This window comes from Sus scrofa, chromosome 2, assembly GCF_054392235.1.
Source record: "Sus scrofa isolate SSC_HxYL_T2T_F1_AM1 chromosome 2, Sscrofa_HxYL_maternal_Yorkshire_Landrace_v2.0, whole genome shotgun sequence".
NCBI lineage: Eukaryota > Metazoa > Chordata > Mammalia > Artiodactyla > Suidae > Sus > Sus scrofa.
In genome coordinates this window covers 97,925,490-97,949,374 of record NC_139384.1, presented here as the reverse complement: position 1 = coordinate 97,949,374, position 23,885 = coordinate 97,925,490, and the positions used below count along the sequence as shown (strand labels likewise).

Sequence of the window (23,885 nt, the reverse complement as noted above, 5' to 3'; positions counted from 1 at the left end):
AAAAGTGGTCCTGTCCTGTTGTGTTTCAGGAACACGGGGAAGCAGACTCTTGAGTTCACAGCTGGCCTGTGGATTTCACCTCTCATCAAGGAGCTCCTCCTCGAACAGGTAAAGGGTTGGTGGCTTCCTGGACCTGCTCATGCGCAGGCTGGTTGTGGGAAAACCCTAGCCATGTCCTACAGTCTGATAACCACTTCAAGTTCTGCATTAAAGGAGACAGTCCTTAAATGTCAGCTGGCAGCTCCTTTAAGAAGGGGTCCAGTTGGTCCCCTGCCCCTTTGAGTTATTCTGCAAAGGTGATCACTGACTTGCCTGCTTTCTCCTGGGTGTTCGTTGCTGGCCTCCTCAGCACCCAGCACGCTTTCCTTTGTGCGGGGCCCTCTTCTCCTTTCCGTCTGAGTGGGTGCTTGAGAATTCCTTTTCCTCATTGAAGACTCAGCCCAAGTTTCACTTGCTATTTACCAGCTGCTGAAGGAGAGGGTGTTCGGAGCACGGCCCTTTTGCAACACGAATGCTGCCTCTCTGCTCACACAGCATGTTGCACGTGCCCTCGGTCAGCCGTACTCTCTTGCTTGTACACGGCTTTCTGCTCATCTGTGAGTTCTTTTTGCTACTATCTCTGACCTTGCCTGGTTCCTGGCATGGAACTGGCTTTCAGTACACGAGTGAATGTTCGTATGAGAAAAAAAAAATGCTCTAGTAAACCAAACTGAAGCACAGCCACAAAATATGGTAATGTATTCCTAAGCCAATGAACTGATGTGTAGAGTGCCTTTTTGGATTAATTACATGGCTGTTTGCGCACATTACCACGGGTAATTGAGAATTTACCGTAATATGTTAAGTCAGCGGGAGTTTAGATTCTTACCCTGTTGAAAAGGATAAGAAGTCAGGCGTCTTTGTGTCACTGTCAGTAATGTGCTAACTGCCAGCCCCCTGCCCGAGCTGCCAGCCCCCTTGGCCGCCCTGGGAGAGACACCTGTCCGCCAGCCCTGGGTGCCCCAGGCAGATTGAACGCGTAGCTGAATATGTAGGCAAAGACTGTACTTTCAAGGGTCTTTTCTGTAGTTTGTTACTAAATGTATAGGCAGGAAGAGAGCAAACAATATGTAAACTTGACCAGTTTACAACCCAGAGGAAATAAAAGTATTTCTAAGTGGCTCAGGCATTTGTTTTAAAAACAGTCTAGGTTTAAATAATTTTAATAAAACGCTTTTACATTGTGCATTTCCCTTTCCCCATAGACTGAGTATGCCGGGATCTTTGAGAGACACACTCATTGGCTTGAGGCTGTTTTGCTTCCAGCTCTGTGTTGAGAGTAGCAACCCCCAGAGCAGTGGGTCTTCGGAATCTTGGAGCCAGAAAGGGGCCTAGGTCCTTTCGAGAAGTGGCAAGTGGCTGAGTTCACAGAAGCCAGGGTGGAGGTGGGCCGATGGTACTTCCCTCCAGCCACTGGCCACTTTCACAGGGTCGAATGTGGTTCTGAGCTTTGCTCCTGCCTCCACAGAAACAATGCTCAGTGTGCAGCCTTTCCAGTTGCTTTGTTTGGGTGTGTGCAGCACGAAAGCAGAGAGAAGGAACTTGGCTTCTGGTTTCCCTGTGTGCTTTCCCCAACCTAGGAGAGGTACCAGCCTCCTAGTGCCACCTGGAAAAGCCATCTCATCACTGTGGTTTCTTCTGCCTGGTGCTAAGCCCCAGCCATGTAATTGTCTGAATGAGAAGTTAGTGAAAGGCAAGGGGGTACAGGAAATTTGACTCTCACCTGACCCTGTTCATCTTAAAGTTTCCTAGGCTTGGGTAGAGGGAGAGTTTCAGCTTTGCTCAGGGATTTCCGGGTCAGCATGGAGTCCAGTGTGTCTCTCATACTTGAAAAATACACAAAGAAAATGTGTGGTAGTTGAAAAACTCAACGTTAAAATGTGAGTGGGTTTTAGCCTTGTAGTAGGTTTCGGAATTTGAGGAATCGTTGCTCTTTTGGGCTGCTCCATGTCTGCAGAGGCCAAGTGCAGGGTGGTGAGAGTGTCTGGTCTCCATGCTGCCAGACCCACGGGGACTGCTTCCCCATTAGTAATAATTCGATGCTCCCCGAGCTTCTAGGAGATCTCCGATTCTCAGAGTGTTTTCCGTTTTTCAGCACAGTTGTAATCTGGTTAGAAGCAAAATGAGGCGGGTCAAGTTGTCGAGTGACTGAGCTGGTCCCCCTCTACCCAGGGGCTTGCACGTGTCTTTATGCTTTCAGGCGCACTTCACAGAGCTCTCTGGTTGAATCTTGACAAACCCACATCATCCTCATTAGAAAGTCCACAAAGTGATATCGGTCCCGAATTCACCGAGAGCTTATGAACGTGATGTTTTGGACTCTGAATAGGGTGTTCTTTTTTCATTCAATTAAATGTGTACTGTTTCTAAAGAACAGGTTTACTGAGGACTGCCAACACCTCAGCAGTAGAATCTGTGTATCAGGGTGTGTGTGTGTGTGTGTTATAGCCATTTTGGAGCCTTGGCCTCCATCAAAAGACACTGACTGTCCAGCGTGGCCCCTTGTATCCAGGGTAGACATTTGGGAGCAGTCAGAGCGAAGGCAGCCAGCAGACACAGCAACTGGTGTGCTGGTTTTTGGCCGGTGATTTCCTTTATGGCTGAAGTGCCTGGGAATCCACACTGTAGCTGGTGACAGATGCACACATCAGGGTACATCCTCTCTCAGGTGTCTGGTTTTCCCATGTGAAGCCTTGATCTTCAGCTTCCCGGGAGCCTTTATCTTATCTTTCTTTTAAAGAAGAAGCAAGATCTGGAAAATTGGTTTTCAGGTTTCATTGTAAAACCACACCCAGGTATTGACATCTCCAGGGGAGCGTTTGCTTATTTCCATTTCCAGAGCAGAATCAGTCATCATTTGGGAACCACTTTTTACTTTGGTCGGGTCACTTTTCATCTGTGATCCGTCGGCTGGTTTGTCTTATCCACCTTAGGAGTTTTGTAATCCATTATGAAAGAGAACTTAACGGAAGTATTCAAATGGAATAAACATTTACTTTACAAAAGGACTGGAGGTATTGTTTTGATCGCTCCCATATCCTCTTTCTGTTATGAAATGAATGTTTTCTGTTCCTTACAGCCACTTCACAGTTATGGACCGAGTTGGAAGGAGGCCTTTGGATGACTGGTTAATCAAAGTAACTTTCCCAAAGAGGCAGAAGAGAGTGAAGAACTTTCTTCTTCCATCTCTTAGTGCGAAAGAGCAGATACCCTGCATTTTAAATGATTCCTTTTCTCTTTGGAGCATTTCGTAGCTGGAGTAGTTTCTGAGGCTCTCGGAATCCTCTTCTCTCAGCTCCCTTCTTCAGAGCTAGAGGCTGTGGTTGGCTCTCTTTAAACCCATGGCATTGATGCTTCTCTTTCCTCTCCTCTGTTTCCTGATGGGCAAGCCCTGGTGCTCACCTCACCCGTGTTTTATCTGCCTGCCTGGGGTTGCTGCAGAGAAGCACTTGTGCCCTTTCTGGCTATGCTCTGAAAAGGAACACCAACAGCCAGAGCTCCATCGCGGCCCAGCAGGCTGGGGAAGATCTTCTCATCCTCCTTGTTGCTGGGTTCAAAGTGCACTTCGCATTTTATGGGGGTGATCAGCCCTCCCAAGGTGCTGGTTTGCGTGGGGCTGTGTTGGAGCCTGGTGGACAGTTAAGCATGCTGGCCTCTTTTGGCCTTTGCCTTTTTGGCTGAGTGGCCGTTGTTCCTGCTCTGAGTGAGAAGGGGCTGCTGCTCCTTTGAGCAGAGCACCAGGCAGGGGTGAGGAAACAGTTCATCTTGTTCAAAGGGGATGCCTCTGAAGCATGAAGATTGAACTGATTGTGACCCCACCCGAGGGGGGGGGAGCAGAAGCGCCCTCTGGAGAACAGGCTGGGAGGAGGAAGCTGGCAATTACTAATCCCATCGGCCTTTGGGGTCCTCAGGGTCTCATATCCGTTGAAAAGAGAGAGAAGTGGGGGTTGAAGGTAATAAAATAGGCCTTAAATTAGAGGAGCAGGGGGTCATTTTATCTAATTTTGTGGTTGTTACTGAGGAATAAAGGGCAGAGGAGATAATTTCATTAGCCCCTTTGAGATCTTTATCACAGGGAGCCAGCCTTTGGTCATGGAGCAGAGCCTCAGTCCAGGAAAAGTTGGTTTCAAGTGGAATACTTTAGACTTTCTCCTGGTAAACCCAGAGCCCAATTGCCAAGTGTGGAGGGGGGCCTGGGGAGGCCCAGTGATCACGTAGGGCTTGGTGGGTCAAGAACAGGAGTTTCTCCTGTCCGGAGAGTTAGAGACTTCAAAACAACTGATATAAGTCCCAAGGGATTGCTTGGCCCGTTGATCAGAACCGTGGCATTTACACTGAAAATACAGTTACCCCACCAGACAAGAGAGCCCGTTCAGTGTTGAAATGGCATCTTTACCTCTGAGGAAGGCAAATACAATTTAAAAGAATTTGAAAAACAAAAAAAAAATAAGGGAGTCGCCGTCGTGGCTCAGTGGAAATGAATCTGATTAGTATCCATGAAGACGAAAGTTTGATCCCTGGCCTTACTCAGTAGGTTAAAGATCCAGCATTGCCATGCACTATGGTGTAGGTTGCAGATGTGGCTTGGATCTGGCGTTGCTGTGGCTGTGGTGTAGGCCAGCAGCTACAGCTATGATTCGACCCCCAGCCTGGGAACCTCCATATGCCACAGGTGCAGCCCTAAAAAAAAAAAAAAAATCCTTTGAACCCAATTAAAAACCTCAATCTGTTGTCAACGGTGCAGTTTTGGAGCACGATGGCCATGGAATTCCTGTGAGTTGGGCATTCAGATTCCTAAACCAGCTGGTGGGGAGTGAGCAGATGGGCGAGTCTGTCTCCTCTGTTTGATGAGCACTGTTCTGTTCATGGTGTGTTTGTTTCTGCTGCTTCATAAAGGCCTTTTGGGTAGGAAGGTACTTCTGTCCATGACTACAGAGAAGGGAGCGAAGCGGAGCGAGGTTATGTGACTTGCGCTTGGTCTCTGGGTAGGGAAGTGGGGGATCTGAGATTCTGTCCTGGGATTTTAGACTTTGAAATTTATGTTTTTGTCTTTTTGCCATTTCTTGGGCCGCTCCTGCGGCATATGGAGGTTCCCAGGCTAGGGGTCTAATCAGAGCTGTAGCCACCGGCCTATACCACAGCCACAGCAACGCGGGATCTGAGCCGCATCTGCAACCTACACCACAGCTCATGGCAGTGCCAGATCCTTAACCCACTGAGCAAGGCCGGGGATCAAACTCCCCACCTCATGGTTCCTAGTCAGGTTCGTTAACCTCTGAGCCACGATGGCAACTCCTGAAATTAAGCCCTCTGTGATCATAATGGGAGGAAGCAGAGGAGGGGGTGACTGATGGTGTCCTCCTGGAGAAAGGAGAGAAAAGGGTGATGATGAATAGATAGTTCTCTGTATCAGCCACCAGCTGGCACCATTCCCCAAGGCAGCCTGGTTTCTTTCTGAGGGTGAGCAAAGTGATCAAGGGGGGCAGAGCAATTCAGGCAGGAATTGGGGGAGATTGGAGAGGACAGGCTGGGGAGGGCTCTTTGTATGCTGGACACAGTCCTAAGCAAAGTTGAGTAACTCTTGGATTGCCTGTGCCTGTGACCCAAAAGGCCAGGGCGTCGACGGTCTGCATTACTGCTTCTGGCTGGTGTATTTCTGGGGCCCAGCCTTTTCCGTGTCCATTATTCATGGGCTTACCATCTTGTATCTACTTGTCTCCACCTTCTCCTGCTCTGCTGTAGAAATTTCTGCTGAATATTTGTGAACTTAGCTCTGAATAAAAAGAAAACTTTGGTGTTCCTGTCGTGGCCCAGCGGAAATGAATCCGACTAGGAACCATGAAGTTGTGGGTTCAATCCCTGGTCTTGCTGAGTGGGTTAAGGATCTGGCATTGCCGTGAGCTGTGGTGTAGGTCGTAGACATGGTTGGGATCTGGAGTGGCTGTGGCTGTGGCATAGGCTGGCAGCTGTAGCTCTGATTCGACCCCTAGCCTAGGAATCTCCATATTGCCGTGGTTACGGCCCTAAAAAGCAAAAAGAAAAGGAAAGAAAAAAAGAAAATTTCTATGGAGTTTCTGCTGTGATCCAGTGGGTTAAGAACCCAAATGCAGCGGCTCAGGTCACTGCGGAGGCACAAGTTAGATCCCCAGCACTGCACAGTGAGTTAAAGGATCCAGCGTTGCTGCAGCTGTAGCTGCAGCATAGGTCACAGCTGTGGCTCAGATTCACTTCCTGGCCTGGGAACTTTCACATGCTGTGGGTGTGGCCATGAAAGAAAGAAAAAAGAAAGCTTCTATTAAGATGTGCTAATAAGGAGTTCCCTTTGTGGCTCGGTGGGTTGAGAACCTGACTGGTGTCCATGAGGATGAGGATGTGGGTTTGATCCCCGACCTTATTCTGTGGGTTAAGGATCTGATGTTGCTGTGGCTGTGGTATAGGCTGGCAGCTGCAGGTCTGATTTGACCCCTGGCCTGGAAACTTCCATATGCTGCAGGTTCGGCCCTAAAAAATAAAGAAAAGACGTGCTAATAAAAACCTTAACCACTAGTAAGTACATTTAACCATAGCTTCAGTTTGCATAGATCTTATAAAAATCTCTCCCCCCATTGATTCAGGAGCAGCTGCTGTTTCCCTGTATAAGCAGACAATGGACCCGTAGAGGTACATCTTTTTCGTGTGGATGTGATGCCCTTGGGAGCTCCAGCCAGATTTTCCTGAAATGTTATCTGAGGGGAATTTGGGGAGTGGGGGAGGGCGAGAGGGGAAGATTTTCACTTGTTGCACTAATGCTTCTCCATATCCTGTACAAGCATCTTTGCCCTGCAGTACTCAGAGGCAAGAGTCCTGTAGCGTTGGCCGTATGCTGGTCCTTTCCTTCATTACTGTGGCTACTCAGAAGTTGGCTGGACTTTAATGCCTCTTAAAAGCCTTTCTCGGAGTTCCCGTTGTGGCTCAGTAGTTAATGAATCCGACTAGGAACCATGAGGTTGCAGGTTTGATCCCTGGCCTCGCTCAGTGGGTTAAGGATCTGGGGTTGCTGTAGCTGTGGTGTAGGCTGGCAGCTACAGCTCTGATTAGACCCCTAGCCTGGGAACCTCCTTATGCCATGAGTGCAGCCCTAGAAAAGACAAAAAAAAAAAAAAAAAAAAAAAAAAAAGCCTTTCTCTCTGGCTGTGTCGAGGAAGTTAAAGTGCAGTGTCAGAAATGATGTGAGTTGATCAAGAAGAAATAAACAAACTGAGGCAACATGTGAGGAAGCCTTGGCAGCCCTGCTCCTGTTTTTCTGTCGTTGTGATCTCAAGGAACCAGATTTCCTCTCTGTAGAGGGAATGAGGCTGTGAGGGTCCCTGTGCCAAGGAGCCTGCTCTGTGCCTGCCCGTGAGCCTTCTAGGTGAGGGCTCCACTTAGTCTCATAAACTCTGGGATGAAAATGAGCCGTTTATGCCTGGCGGAGTGCAGAGAAGTCACACGTCTGCAGCCTGCACTATGTGGATGTGGAGAAAAAATAGCATCTGTTCAGGGAAGCAGAACATTCCAGAATGCTTCAGCACCCCCCCCCCCTGCCGCCACCCCTGCATCAAAGTAGAGAGTGCAGAATAGGAGAGCTGGGAGGGACTTAAAAGGGCTTCTTGTCCAAGCCCTTGAATTTCAGTTCAAGACCCTGAATGACTTGGCCGAAGTTCTGTCCCTTGTCTGTTTTATTGGTTCACCCTCTTACCTTTGGTCCCTGGAGGGTGCTGGTGCTTCAGATGGATGTGTTAGGTGAGTGAATGATATCTGTGAGGCGGTGACTTCTGCCTCCCCCTCCACTGGTCTTTGAGATATTTTTATTGGCTGAGAAGTCTGTAAGAAGTGGTGTCAAGTAGCTTGTCCGTAGTTGAGGCTTTCTTGAGATGACACATGGGTTAGAAAATTGAGATCGAGCAAGATGAAACTGATTCCTTCCAGTCAGCCGTGCAGTTGAGGGAAGACAGGCTTTCTCAGGCTTGGGGCTGGATGGGAGGCAGGATGCCACGTTGTAGACTGACGGAGGGGCGCCCTCCCTGGAGTTGGGCAGAGCCTGTGCCTCGTGGAGGTGCTGACCACAATCGCCACCCCTCCCCAAAGGAATCAGGACAACTGGAAGTCGGGCTTCAAGTTGTCCCTCTACCCAAGAACAGTACCCGATGCCAGAGGCCACCTTCCTTTTGCGGCCTGGTGATCCCGTTTCAGAGGCACTTGAAAGAGGACTGCTCGGAGCTTATCGAATTTTCAGTCTGTTGGTGGACGTGCGTGCGTGTGTGCATGCACACGGTGCTGTGGGTGTGAACAGAGAGCCCAGAGACGTTCGGACTCTGTAGCCGTGGGGAGAGGACCCGGTCCTCCATGCCGCCAGTAACTCAGGTCCCCCACCATGCCCACTCATTTTCAGAATTGCAGCTTTTCCATCAGTGGCCAAATAAACCAAGTTCCGCAGTGAGCTGTGTCTAGAGACCCATGGTGCCCAGCCACACTGCTGCTTTTAGGCTGGGCCCTCAGAGCACTGGTGTTCATTTATCTCCCATATTTCACCTCCCTGTTCATGCTCAGATTTACCACACTGCAAATGAGTTTCACAACTTCAAATAGTTACAGGAGATGAATTCCATGAAAAGTTGCCAAAGAGACTTTGTAAGGTCAGGATATTGTGTTTAAATTCACAAACACTAAAGCGATACCATTGTTTGCTGCTGAGTTGGTTTTATCTACCCACTGTGGCCTAGCCTCCCAGGCTGGCTGGGGGTGTTTGTATCTTTTTATTTTTTTTTTATTTTTAATTTTTTTTAAGGGCCTCACCTTTGGCCTTTGGATGTCGCTAGGCTAGGGGTTGAATTGGAGCTGGGGCCACCAGGCTGTGCCACAGCCACAATAACATGGGATCTGAGCCGTATCTGCGACCTATACCACAGCTTATAGCAACGCCAGATCCTTAACCCAGTGAACAACGCCAGGAATCGAACCTGAGTCCTAATGGATACTAGTCGGGTTCGTTACCACTGAGCCACAATGGGAACTCCTGTATCTTTTATTTTATTTATTTACTTATTTATTTATTTTTGTCTTTTTAGGGCCACACCTGCACATATGGAGGTTCCCAGGCGAGGGGTCTAATAGGAGCTATTGCTGCCAGCCACAGCCACAGCAGCTCCAGATCCAAGCTGTGTCTGCGACCTAGACCACAGCTCATGACAATGCCCCAATCCTTCACCTACTAAATGAGGCCAGGGATCGAACCCGCAACCTCATGGTTCCTAGTTGGATTTGTTTCTGCTGCTCCATGATGGGAACTCCTCCTGTATCTTTTTAAATTAACCTCTAGCTTTCACCATATGGCGTTGATGTTCAGGGGCAAGTGTCCTTCCTCTGGAACGCGTGGCACCTGACCACTTTCGTGTGGGATTTCTGTGCTGCTTCAGATGGAGAGAATGCAGTTTCTTCAGGAAACTTCTTCCACCCGACACTCCCTTCAGGGTTCACCAGGGTTCTGCTGGTGCTGACTCTGCATGGGAACTCCTTGCTTCTCTCCAGGAAAGAGGCAGCAGACATCCAGTCTCCTGGTGGGTCAGAAGACAAGCTGGAGTCTGACCCTGATTAATGACCACAGGAAGGATCAGCTGGGTTATTGGCTTCTGCTCTGGATTGTAGATCACAGGGCTTATTGATCTCAAGTTGGCAGGCCTTCTGCAGGCCAGAGGTGGGTCTGACCAGGTCTCCATAGCAGCAAGAAGAATGATGACTGTTGGATGAGTTATTAGAGCTTGCATAAGAAGAGCAAACTTCATCTTACACAGTGGCATTGATCATTACTTTGTTTTTTGGTGAAAAATCAGGCCTTGGGAAGCGGTTTTGTGGTAGTGCCCTCACGGGTTGGTGTTTCAGCTTCTTTTGGAGACTGTTCTTTGGCACTGATGTTATTCTTTGTGATCCTGTCTTACTGTCCAGCGCTAGCATGGTGCTTTAGAAATGATCAGTAAATAATATACTCGAACCTAAAGCACTCTATGTGAAAGACCATGCAAATTAGAAACAAATTCAATTTTTAGCAACACATATATGTTGATAAAAACAGTGTGTTTGGAACATCTGGTTTCTTGACTTCATTTGCATGTGGGGAAAACTTGATTCTTCTGTTCAGGACTCTTGAAAGTACAAAGAAAAGTGAAGTGGGAGTGCCTGCCTTGCCAGCTATGGGCCTTGAGCTTTTATGAAGGGTGATTTAGAAAGCAAACCTTTTAGTAGAAGTTTTTCACTATTGCCCCTTGATGAAGGGTATACTTTTTATTTACTTATTTTATTGCATGTGACATTGTTTCAATTTAGTAGTTCTCTTTCTCTCTCTCTCTCTCTTTTTTTTTTTTTTTTTTTTTTTGTCTTTGTAAACAGTCTATGGGAATCTGTAACCACAGTGGCAGGAAAAGAAAAAAAAAGGCTAATGGAGGTTTCTATAGTAGTGTTCATGTTTGGGAAATTAAATGCTGACGTGTGATGGAATTCTCTGTTCCTAGGGTCTGTACTTGCTATAGAAATTTAATAAGTTCAAAGATTGATTCATATTCCTGATTTTCTTAGAGTGAAATCGTAGTGTATGTACATTCGTTAGTCATGCCCCAAGGAAGGTAGAAATCATGTAAGAACAGTTTTATAGCGAGTTGGGAGCGTAAGAGTCAAAATTTGTAGTTATTGTGCAAGCGTCTTGCTTTTGCTTTTATAAGGCAGAGCAGAGAAGTCTTTGCCGTGCTTGTCTGTCTGTCTTCCTCTTAGGCGTCTGTGTTTTCTCTGGGTGATTGCCTCCCCGTCGTGTCCTTTCCTTAGAACGGGTATTAGATCCCTGGCCATCACCCCAGTCTCATCACTCCCTGTTGATAAGGCCTCCACCATGGGGTCCTCAGGAGAGAACCAAGGTCTTCCTCCCCCTGGGCCGGCTCCCGAGGATGTCCGGTCCGTGCCTTTGCATTCTCTCGGGAGCCTGTTTGTACCTCACAAGCAGCCCAGTTCACTTTGAATCTGAAGAACACGCATTTTCTGTAGCCTAAATACGTTAATGATTAAACACAGGATTAGATACTGTTTGGCATGTCTGCAGCCAGTTTAAGTTTTTTTTTTTTTTTTTTTTTACCAGTTAACAAACATGAGAGAGCTATCTATCAGGCTCTTGGGAGGAGCGCGTGTTTGGGAGACAGCCCTGCTGGGCCCCTTTTGGCCATGGGGGTTGGGGGCCTGGATGATGTTTTTGGTCACGATCGTGGTGGGGAAGACCCAGCCTGGGGACAGACAGGCCTGGGTTCATGTTGCACTGCCCATTCCCAGGACCTGTGGCCTCAGGCAAGTGACGAGTCTCTCCAGGCCTTTGTTTCCTCATCTGTGAAATGGACATAATCACACCCATTTGGGGGAATTGCATGGTAGTAAAGGAGCACAAAGCGTGGTAGTTCTCACTGCTGTTCAGATAGGAGCATGTCGGCTTGAAGGAATCCAAGAACCTCTGAACGTTTCTCATGGATCGCTGGCCCCTTAAGCCAAGGTAGCTCAGAGCATTTTTCAGGCATGTGGTGTGTTTAATCCTGGGGCCTCCCTGTCTATATGGAAGCTTGTTGCCGAGTTTTCTGGAACGCCTTGCCTCACTTGCCCTTTCTTCAGCACGAAGCCTCTGTCACTGGCCTTTTCCCAGGGCTGCTTTTGCCTTTAGGATCAAGGAAGTTCTAGAGTGTGTGTTTTGACATGAGGCAAAATTAATAGTCACCTGAAAGTTAAGTTAGTCCTGTGGTCAGATTCGCAGGTCTGTGTTTCTGGGGAGCGAGGGCCATGTGTGCTGTTGCGGAACAGCTGAGGTTCTCCTTCTTGGGGGAAAATCTTAGTTGGTAAGGGGGATGCAAAATCAAACAATTGTATAAAAAGTGTTTATGTTTGTCCTGGGAGAATAGCAACACATCACGCGCCGTTAATGGGCCTGGCCCACACTGCAGTTTGCACCAACCCAGCACCATAATTTATTTCACTGAGGGGACTGTGATTTTACATGCCATGGGTTGTTGTCCTTGAAACTTTTTTTTTTTTTTTTTTAAGAGGAAAATAGCAATGCATGTTAGGAATAGGAAATAGCTTTACACGTTTTGTGGTGGAAGAGACCCAATAAAAATGACTATCAGAAGTTCTCCCAAAGGTGAACATCAGAGTTTATAAATAGTGTTTGCTGTCTGTGGAGTGGGCAGCTTTTGATTTGTAAGTGTAAGCCAGGGTAGGACAGATGCAGACAGAGCAGGGCACGCAAGAGGGTTATTTACTGCCAGGAGGAAAAGTCCATCTGCGGGCCGCTCAAGCAGGCATCTGTGTTGTCTTAGGGACAGGCGGCAGAGGACCGGGTGTGTTTGGTCAGATTAGGCCACGTCTGTGTCCTTGCTGCTATTGTTTGCCTGCAGGGAGGTGACAGATGGAAGAGGCTGTCCTGCAAGAGGGGCTGTTAATCTGTAACTCGGGGCTCGCCCGCATCCATGCATAAACATTTCAGCTCATTATTCTAAGAAACAAATGACCAGAGCCTGTGGGAGCCCCTGAGTTCTAAATCATTGGGGTTTTTTTTTTTTGTTTGTCTTGCCTTTAGTATGACTGATGTGACTGGGTCATCTAAATTAAAACTGACTCTTAAATATTAAGTTAAAGAGTGAGTTCATGATGAGAAGGAATGATTTTCAGACTTTTAGAACTTTTTTTTTTTTAAATGACATATTCCAGTGAGCCACAGCATCTTTGCATTTATTTACTCCATAGAAATTCGGCTGTACATGCGTGGTGCAAAAACAGGGGAAAAAGAAATAACAGTGAAAGTGACATGGAGCTGCTAACAGGCTGCTCAGTTAGAGTGTGGGCTTCAGGGCAGGATTCCCCAGCCTTGTCGCAATGGGCATCTTGGTGCTGAATCATTCTTGGCTCTGGGGGCTGCCCTGTGTGTTGTGGGATTTGGAACAGCCTCCGCAGCCTCTGCCGACCAGATGCCAGTAGAACTTGTCTCCCTAAGTTTCGAAGATCCCAAAGGTCTCCAGACATTGTCCCTTGTCATCTGCAGGCTGTGGGCAGGAAGGAGAGAGGGACAGGACCTTCTTGGCTGAGAACCACTGCCTGAAGTTCTTTTCCTTCTGCTGTTACTACCTCAGTCGATCTGGGTTCCACATCCTCTCAGACGTCATCTTGCCTTTACTGGGTGTGGTTGACTTAAAAGCAAATAAAAACTGAGGCCTAATGAATGTAAACTGCAAAGGATAATCTGGAGACAATGAGTTTAAAGCCTTCCAGCCACCCGCACAAGCCTGGGAATGAAGCCATCTTGGACCCTCCAGTCTAACCCATCCACCCAGTACCTTATGACCCCTGCCATTGCCACATGTTGTGTAAGCCCCGCTCAGCTGCTTCTTGCCCAGATTCCTGGCCTAAAAAGTAAGACACTATAAAAGTTGGTTTTTTTTTTTAAGTTTTTGAAATTTTAATTTAATTTAATTTAATTTTTTGTCTTTTTCTTTTTAGGGCTGCACCTGCAGCATATGGAGGTTCCCAGGCTAGGGGTCAAATCTGAGCTGCAGCCACCGGCCTACACCACAGCCACAGCAATGCCAGATCTGAGCCTTGTCTGCGACCTACACCACAGCTCACGGCAACACCAGATCCTTAACCCATTGAGCGAGGCCAGGGGTGGAATCTGTAACCTCATGGTTCCTCGTTGGGTTCGTTTCCATTGAGCCACGACTGGAACGCCTATAAAAGTTGTTTTGAATTACCCCTAAAACAATAAATCAACCAGTTTGTCTAGTGCTCTATAAAACTTATTCCAAAAGCTTCAGATGGTTTCTTGGTCTTCTAAAGAAATTTTTAAAACCATGATGTTTTACTTCACCCTGCCAGCTTTTTCTTTTTCTTTTTTTCTTTTTTTTTCTTTTTCTTTTTCGGGCCACACCCGTGGCATATGGAGGTTCCCAGGCTAGGGGTTAAATCGGAGCTGTAGCCACTGGTCTCTGCCACAACCACAGCAACGCCAGGTACAAAGTGCATCTGCAGCCTACACCACAGCTTATGGCAACACCAGATTCTTAACCCACTAAGTGAGGCCGGGGATTGAACCTGTGTGATCGTGGATACTAGTGAGCCACGACAGGAATTCCACCCTGCCGACTTTAATGCCTCTCTGGCACAGTCTATTAAACTATTACAGACATTTTAAGTTTAACACATATTGCTTCATAACAACTATTCAGCAAATAAAAGTGAAGTTGGCTGTGGTTTCATCTGGAGATAAGGGTCCCAGGTCTTGCCTTATCCAAGATTAATAACCTCCTGTCCCAAGGCAGCTCTTGGGACTATCCCTGAAATGCACAGTTGGAAAGAGCTTTCCCGCTATTCTTCCAAGATTAGATGAGTTTGCCCTAATTCCAGCGATGAGGTTACATCTACTCTGAAAGCTCTGTCTCCTGGAGGTGAACAGCACTGAGGGGTAGATTATAAAAATTGAATCTATGGGAGTATGGAGGTAGGTCTCTGTGTGTGTGAGCTGCCAGAGTCACTGTCCCTTAGGCTGTGCCAGTTAGGGAAGATGTACAATTATTTTCACTTACATCTTTCTTGCAAGAGAACTAATAGCATCTTTGTGGATTTGCTGGCACTTTTAAGAAGCCTGGAAATAACACGACCATCATTAGAAGAGATGTGTGAAACTTCACATTTTGAGCCTGCATAATGAGTTCTCCCAGGAGCCAGGGTTTGCTTCAGGAAAGTCAAGATTACCAATCCACGTGCAGTGATCGTCTCTTCTAACTCAGGGCAGGCGGGCGGGGTGAGCTGCCTTTTGGCAGATGGGTGCCCACACACAGACAAGGCCAGGTTGTCAGGGGCATGGACGTCTAGCATGTCATGGTTGATGCTGACACCAGGGAGGAGACTCAAACCAGCATCAGGAACCCTTGGCTGTGATCTGTCAAGGAGGGTGGTCATTCCCTTCTGCAAAGGCTACGGAGGACTGCCTGTGAAAACCAGGCTTCCATAGGGTGAGCTGGAAGGCTACCCACATTCTGAATCCCATGTAGCATCCTGTCCTTTTCTTTTTGGGATCTGTCAGTACACAGACCAGGCATTGAGGCAGGCGGTGGTGGGGCGGGGGGAAGGCAGCGTGCACCTGTTGACAAGGTGTTCTGAAATCTGGATGTGACTGCCTTGGAATTCTCATCAAAATGTCTTTCTGGCTTTGTGATTTTTGTGCAGAATGTCCCTGGGAGCAATCCATAGTCAGAATGGCTACAAAGAAAATCTGAGAAAAAGAAGTTTGGATTTGCCAAAGGAATGGGAGTGCAGGGGCGAGAGGGATCCTGGGAAGAATGAAGGCAGGAGACCAGAGAGAAGCGGAGCAGGCAAGGGGGAGGTGAAAGGCAGCGTGTGACTGGGGGTCCTAAGAGCATGCGCACCATCCAGCCCTTCACATCCCGCGTCCTGACACCAGCTTTGCGAGGGTGAACTCTCTCCAGGTCATCATCCAGGGGAGTTACCTTTGGATGGACTTCCTGGCATGTCGCCTCATCAAATAGTAGAGAAGAGATGGCAGGCTGAGAAAGGAGTGTATGGCTATTGTATTTCTTGCATATCCATCAGCTTGACCTTCTTGGGTATTTATATTTTTGGAGCCAAATGAGTGGTTCCCCTTGTGTCAGGATAGAGGTTCTTAAAATTGTAGCACCAGCTTTTGAATGCACATTTGATTTTAGATCTTGGGGCAATCTGAGTTCTTTGGAATGAAGCTGAACAAAGGGAAGGGCTTCTTACCCTGCTCCCATCAAGAGGCCAAGATCTGTAGACTGGAGATTGTCTGGCAGGTCCTAAGTTAATTTGAAATCTTGGGCTTAGAGTTTATGAAAGAACAGATGAAGAATGCCTACCATATATGGATTTGTTTTTAGAAAACAGTTTTCTATTAGCTGCTGGGTCCTGATGACTTTTCAAACATTGGGATTGTTTTTAATCTAATTGCCAGTTTCACAGCACACCGTTTGAGTCAGGGCAAGACAGAAAATCTGGGCTCTGTGTTCCACTGCTCTGCCTTTCTTCCTTGGCCTTTGCTAACAGGTATTCTCTTGTTTGAACTTTCTTGATGTCCTTTTGCCTTGCTTTTCTGTGTAGTGACGGTTCTCCACCGAGGCTGACCTGACCACTCTCCTCTCCGCTTCCTCCTCCACACACTGGGGGGTGTTTGGAGCTCGGAGGGGGATCGGTCTGCCCAAAGGCTTTTAGGAAACAGGGACCAGGATTTCATGGGAATCCCTTCCAAAATGTTGAAATACTGCCTGCATGGTAGATGAAAGTCAAAGGCTCTTCTGCAATTTACGGTGGAGAAAGAACCTTGGAACTTTGGTTTAGAAGCTGTGACTGGCTCAGATAAAACAAGCTAGTAGAGTTGAGTGGTTAAAAGGACAGGGCTTCGGAGCCAGACTGCCTGAGTTTGAAACCAGCGCTAACATATCCCAGCTGAGTGCTCTTTGGGATGTTAACCCAGCTCTAACATTTCCCACCTGGATGATCTTTGGGACATTAACCAACTCTAACATTTCCCAGCTGGGTGACCTTTGGGACGTCAACCAGCTCTAACATTTACCAGCTGGGTGATCTTTGAGACAGTACTTAGTCTTTTTGCTTCTGTCCCCGCATCTGTAAATCAAGGTTAATAATACTTCATACGTTTTTGTGACGATCAAATAGGTTAGAACAATACTTGGCATATTTTAAGTATTCAGTAGTTGACTTCTTTTTGGTAAAATACCATTTGAAATGTTCCCAAGATTCCTTAATCTTCCCCTATTCCTAAATCTTTCAGTCTTCTTTTTTCTTTTTCTAGACATGAGCTCTGCTGGTGTTCATATGTTTATATTTACACAGCCAAAATGAATTTTACCACAATTTTTAAGTTCAAGTATAACAAAATGATTTGAGTCTTTCTTAAAGACTTATAATGAAATGCGTAGTGTTGTCTTTCAATAGAAACAATGTTAATATGCCAGATTCCATGAGAAGAACTTGTAGTAGTCTGATTTAGCACTGCTTTTCTAATTCTAGGGATGGCGCTAGAAAGTAGATTCCTTCTCCTTAAAATGAGTAGGCTTTACCCAAAAACTCAGATGTTCTGAGTGTGGGCCATAAGGATCTTTCTTGACACCCCACCCCCACCCCGCCCCAAGGCCCAGTGGAGATGAGACTCCTTAGCTGGAGAAAGTGGGTAGAATTGTTCTAATAGCGTTTGTCCGCTGGACCATGCTTCCTAGGGGGCAGCCTAAAATGGTTCTGATTCTTTTGCAAGTGCCCATGCAAAATCAGGCCAGTCTTCCCAGCAGTATTGAGGGAGACCCCTGAAGATTCAGGACCATGACTGTCTAGGTATGTTTTACCCATGAAACTATTTTTTTTTTTTTTTTTTGTCTTTTTGGACCACACCTGTGGCATATGGAAGTTTCCAGGTTAGGGGTTAAGTCAGAGCTGTAGCTACTGGCCTACACCACAGCCACAGCCATGCCAGATCCGAGCTACATCTGCAACCTACACCACAGCTTATTGCAACACCAGATCCTTAACCCACTGAGCAAGGCCAGGGATTGAACCTGTGTCCTCATGGATGCTAGTGGAGTTTGTTAACCACTGAGCCACGATGGGAAGCCTACCCATGAAGGCTTTTAAAACTTAGACCTAAACCCTGTCATCGACTAAGGTTTGTAACATAGCATTGGCACCCATATTATCATCAGTTCGCAAGTATGATTTCTAAGGTCTGTTCTTTACCTGTTGTAGAGTACTCTCTGGTAACCTAGGGAAGAAAGTGTTATTATGAAGTGACATTGGCATGGGGTGTACTGGGTCCACCCCTGGGAGGACACTGACCCGGGCTCTCTTACAAAGACAGCTGTGTGCTCCTTCCAGTTGTTTTTCCCGGTAATCCTGTAATGGTGATATCAACATCCCCCCTTTTGTATCTGATGAAATTAAGTCAAAGGTTTGATAACTACCTCTCCTCAAAAAAACTTCCTAAAAACTTCCCCCTGCCAAACAGCTCCTTCCCCCAAACAATTTCACCTCCCTCCCCCCAAAAAAGTTTGATAATTTTCCCAAGACTGTATGACCTATAAGTAGGCGAACTGGATTTTGGACCATAGCTCTGCTTGATCCAAAGCTTGTTTTAAATCACTACTCTGGCTTTTCTTTTAGTATGAAATAGGCATGGATAGTCCATTTCGAATGATTTTAAAAATTTGAAACTGAGAGTACCAGACAAGCACAGAAGGATGGAAATCGCTCGAGATGGGAGAAGGTTGGTTCATGTCAACAGAAGACGGTACTAGGTAGCATCTCTCTTAGGCCAGTCTTCATAGCCTCCCTATGGAGTGTTAGATCCATTTTACAGAGGAGGTAGTAGAGGCTCAGTGAGTATAAGTAACTTGTGTAAATAACACACCCTGTAAGTAAAAAGCAGGGATCTGAATCCTTCTTTCACCACCATGCTCTGAAAAGGCTGGGGCAGTCTCATTGCCTAGTCACTTGCCGTTACCCCCAGGGCACATGGGACAACCCTGGAATTAAGACCCAGGAAAACCAAATATATATTCCAGGCTTCTCATGGTCTTATGAAACTAACTGCCTTTACCGGGCATTCATTTCGCCTCCAGGAAACATACCTGTGGCTAGAGAGAGAACTAGCCCACAAGGAAGGTAGAAGGCTGGCAGAGGAGGTATGACCTTCAAGTCGTCGATTCCAGGGACTTGAACTTGTTCTACGGCCTCTGCTCCTCGGAGCCTGGAAAATGGCCAGTGAGAATTGGCATTCTTTGCACCAGCAAATGCACCAGCTTCAGTGCACCCCATCCTTTTGGTGCCTCATGTGCCAGGAGGACCTGAGGGCGCTCCTGGCACATATGTGCCTACGAGGGCACTCACAGGGGAAGAGGCGCCAGGCTGACCCTGTCTATCCTTGTCCCATACACATCGGGAAAGCTGGCTCTCTGCTCAGCCTTAATTCATCAGGAAATCGCTACCTCTCCCGTTCATTCTGTGCCAGCTTTAAGAGCAGAGTAAATATAGGACCGAGTGCTGCTGTAAATTGGAGTCCAGTGCTTTTGATTCAGCCCCTGGCACCAGGCCTCTGAGCCATCATTACAGGAGCTGGCTTCATGGATGGAATTCTGGGTACCGGGCAAGGAACGGCAGCCTTTGTGTGGGGGAAATGTGCCATGGGCAGGCCATTGACTGCTTATTAGTTTACTCTTTGAGCCAAATTATTTTTGTTGCTGTTAAAAATTAATTTTAATAATTGCTTTTGGATCGAGCTGTTGAATAACTGAGCCAAGTTTTCACGCCCAATGAACTTTTATAGCAAACTCTCCTCTCTCTATGGGGTTATTATGAGGATGATATTTGTAAAGCATTTTCACTGTTTAACAGAAGGCTCTGGGTAAATACTGGTCACATTTTCAGAGTTTTGCAGGAATGATAATACGATGGCATCCGGTTCTAAAAGACGGAGATCATACTCTTCTCCCATCCGTTTGCTTTAGTGGCCGTTTTCCTGTTTTTAACTTCTAAAAAGCCATCTATGCAAGAGACTAGGGTGATTTTTATATTTCTACGAATTTTACTCACCTAGTCTAAAAAAATCTCCTTAACCTGAGCAGAAATGTTTTCAAAATATCAGAGTTTGAATGGTAAGTAGTTAGTTGGAAATGCTCTATTGCCCGTGAACAGCTAACTTTGCGTTCGTTTATAGCAAAATGTCTAGTGAAAGCACAGTCCTTGAAAAGAATGTACTTTTTCTCACTCCTCTTTTGCCTTTTGTTTTAGGAGAAACACTGAAGCATAGAAAGTGTTCTTTTGTTCTTTCAGAGAGAAGCACACCTGCTAGAAAGAGCCGTCTTAGGACGTACTGCAGGTTTTTAAAGAGTGAAGCGTTTAGACCGTGTGTGTGGGTTGACGTGCTTATCTGGACCACATGTGGGAAAATGGAATTAGAAAAAGACTCCCCTTGTGTGGGCTCAATCCATTCTGAGTTTTCACAGGGTCAGGTGGTGATTCTTACCGCATCGAGGTGTAGAGATGGATAAGGAACAGCCTTCAAGGCCCAGATTGAACTCCACTTTGAAAGTCCTTCTTCTGTACCTCAGCCCACAGTGACCTTGCTCTGCTCTGTATTGTCCTTGGAGCCAGGCCACCCACTTCAGAGCTGCCCGTGCTCTGGCCAGGGGATGGCCAGCTCTCTGCTCGTGTGGCTGGAACCGATCCCTTGCTTGGTGAATACTGACATTATGTCTTAATTTGATTTTAAAAACTAGTGCGTTGGTAGAATTTATACACCTGTCTGTTTGATGGCTTATAGCAATTCATAAACTTTTTTTTTTTTTTTGGTTTGTTTTGCAATAACTCTGCAATGAAAACAGAATCCAAGCTGCACCACTTAACTCTGCTTCTCGGGAGGAAGCACTTAGATGTCCTGTTAATGGCCATGCAATGCTCTTTTCTTTTTTTAGGGTGTAATCATATCTTCTCTTCACCACATGGTAGGTGTCAGAATATTGGTGCAATCCCTAGATATGGCCAGAACCACATTTTAAAAACAGATTAGTAATTTTCAGGAATGCACGGGGGAGGGGGAGGAACAGAGCAGTGGAGGGGCCAGGAGGGAAGTAGAGTGACTGCTAGATAAACTCCTTTCTGCTGCTTTCATTGTTAGAGAGGTTGGACTTTGAGGTTGGTCTACACCAGAGAGACTACTATGGCATACTTTTCCCTGGAGTGTGTAGCCTTTTTACTTAATATCTTATTTGCTGATGCCCTGAATTTTTGGAATATATGAAGGGGGCTTCTCCGCTTTCTCTCTGCTCACCCACCTGTCATGTGTACCGCAGTTCTAGATTCACAGTGGACCTCTGTTATGGACCTGTTGATTGGTAGGTGTTCAGATCCTTTGCGCCTTGAGTGGAATCCTGCCAGTACAGTTTACCCTTAGAAAACACAAGGGTTGGGGGTGCCAACCCCCCTTCCGTCTGAAAATCTGCATGTAACTTGACTCCCCCAAAACATTACCGATAGCCTAGTGTTGACCAGAAGCCTTACTAACAAAAATGGTCTATTAACACATATTTTGTGTGTTAACATGTATTATATTCCGTATTCTTCCTGTAGAGTAAGCTAGAGAAAAGGAAATGTTAAGAAAAGCTAAAGGAAAATAGATCGACTGTACTGTATTGATTTGTCAATACCATAAGATCCCATCATCTGTTTTTCAGGTGACTCGTCTGTCAGTACCTGCATCGATATCGTCTTACGTGTATCAAACACGGTAATATATGTCATGCTAACACTAGACATCAGAAATGAAAAAATAATATGAAATTCATCCTTAGTTACAGAGGTAACAAGTCATGTATCAATAACAAAGAAGCAGTGATTGGATGGCTTTGTGGTAGCCTAGTGTAATAATCAATATGATTGCTTCGCGGTAGCCTAGCCAGCACACTAATGAGTGAATTGTTGTACATTTTGTATGGAGTATGGTATGCCATTCATACTCATAACATAGTCTTGGAAGGAGTTCCCGTCGTGGCTCAGGGGAAACGAGTCTAACTAGTATCCATGAGGACTCGGGTTCAATCCCTGGCTTCACTTGGTGGGTTAAGGATCCGGCATTGCTGTAAACTGTGGTATAGGTCGAAGATGCGGTTCAGAACTGGCATTGCTGTGGTTGTAGCGTAAACTGGTGGCTACGGCTCCAACTTGACCCCTAGCCTGGGAACCTCCATGTGCCGCAGGTGCAGCCCTAAAAGAGACCAAAAAAAATAAATTAACAGTCTTGGAAACATTGTTACTTTAAAAAAGCTCAATCCCTTATCTGTGATGAGAGGCTGATTCACAGTTTCTCCAGTTACAAGATAAATGCATACTGTAGGGTAATGTATTCTTTGGAAGCAAAGTTATAAAACCGTAAGAAAATGAACACATTATTATTAAGTTTTATATTAAATATTACCTTATGCCTATGTAAGCATAGACTAGTATCTCTCTATATGCATTCATGACCTACCTACCTTTTTCTTAAATTTTTTTTTATATTTCTAGGCTTCTCAGTTTGTGAGTTTTTAAATTGTCGCAAATCTCCAAAAACATTTCCAATATATTTATTGAAAGAAATCTATGTATAAGTGGACCCATGCTGTTTGAACTTGCGTTCTTCAAGAGTCAGCTGTGTTTGGTGGGTGGGCTTAGACTAAGCCTTTCCCAGGGGCCATTGACTGCCTCCTGTCCTCTGGGGAAACTTTCATTTTAGCACCATTCCCTGCTCAGGGCACCTGCTGCTTACAGAGGGCCCAGCTGACATTTCCTGGACCAAGTCCTGCTGTCCCACCTGCCTCTCTTGGAGTCCCCAGAGCAGGGTAGTGATCATGTGCTGACCAGGAGGTTGGTCCTGAGGGCTCGGGTGGGGCCCCCTAGAGGTAGCTCTGCCTGGTCTGTCCAGGCCAGTCTGGATCAGTGACTCCAGCTGTGCTGGGAGCTGCTAGCCCGGTAGGTGCTTCCTAGCCTTCAGGCCAGGCTGCTTCCACTTAGAAGCTTCTGATGTATGGCAGTGAATTTTCAGCCCATAAATAAAGAATGACTGTCACTCTCTCTAGGGAAAGATTCTTTTTTTGGGGGGGAATAAAAAAAAGGTGTATCAAGACCACCCCCCACCAAATGAAAGAGCCTTAATTTTTTGGATTCTTTTCTGTTGTTTAAAATAAAAGCTTAATGTAAAAAATTCAAAGAATACATAAAAGTACAAGTAAGGGGCAAACCATGCCATGTACTCACCATCTGAAGATAATTAGTGCCCATATTTTTGTCCGTTATCCCACATACAACTTTAGATACATGAAATCACATTATAAGGCATTATTTTATTATTTGCTTCACAATAAATTGTGGTAGTCTTTCCATCTCAATAAATTTAGACACCTCTTTTTTAATACCTGGGGAATATTCCGTTGTATGAGTGTGCTATGATTTATTTAATCAGTCTGTTATAGATAGAATATTTTCCCTTATGAATAATGTGGGAACATCCTTGTGCTATACTGGCCTGATTATCTCATAGAGTCAATGAACTAAAACTACTGAGTCAGAGGATTTTCATGCAGGTTGGCCAACTACCATCAGAAAGTGGAAACCATTTTTTATTATCCCATAATGAAGGAAAGCCTTTGCTAACTTACTTTGTTGTACTTACTGTGTTTTAAATGGTTAAGTTTCCCAAACTCCTTAGCCACCTTTTTGTTGTTGTTGTCGGATGGCTCTCATTTTACTTTTTTTTTTTTTCTTGGCAGATACATTTAGGATAACTACTTAAGGAGAGATTTAATGATTTTATAGCATTAGTGTTTAAAAACCAAAAATGTATATATATATCCAGGATGCATTTCCCCTTACATTATTCTGGTAGGCAGTTATGTTTTTTTCTGGTTTTCATGTTAAGTAGTTGCCACATTGGAGGTTATGCAATTAAAATAGCGCCCCCTTTCAGTCTTTATTTTGGACAGTCTGTCATATTCCATATTCTCCCATTACTTCTCAAGCGTTGCCCAAGAGGGCTTTTTGACAGTAAAAGTAGCAAGTACTATTTTGTAATCTGATAGGGATTAAAAAAAAATAACTCGTGTTCTTCTTGGGAGGTGTAATCTTCATGTGAGTATTCTAGCATTTCTCCTAAGGGAGCCCTGCTTTCATGACCATCTCTGATTTCTTCTAGAATGCTTTCTCCATTCCTTTTGGTCTGTGAGAGTTTTCCCAGATCCATG

At 45.9% G+C, this 23,885-nt stretch overlaps 1 protein-coding gene across 15 annotated transcripts in view; it reads left to right on the top strand.

Annotated features, from left to right (window-relative positions):
- LHFPL2 (LHFPL tetraspan subfamily member 2) overlaps nucleotides 1-23,885 on the top strand; it is a 178,118-nt gene that overhangs the window by 15,802 nt on the left and 138,431 nt on the right. For 5 of the 15 annotated variants that reach the window (XM_021079502.2, XM_085009407.1, XM_085009406.1 and 2 more), the window contains exons 2-3: nucleotides 30-108; nucleotides 21,345-21,397. The exons of 4 other annotated variants lie outside the window; for them this stretch is intronic. In XM_021079502.2, the coding sequence (XP_020935161.2) occupies nucleotides 30-108; nucleotides 21,345-21,397 (132 nt within the window). 15 annotated transcript variants of the gene reach the window in all.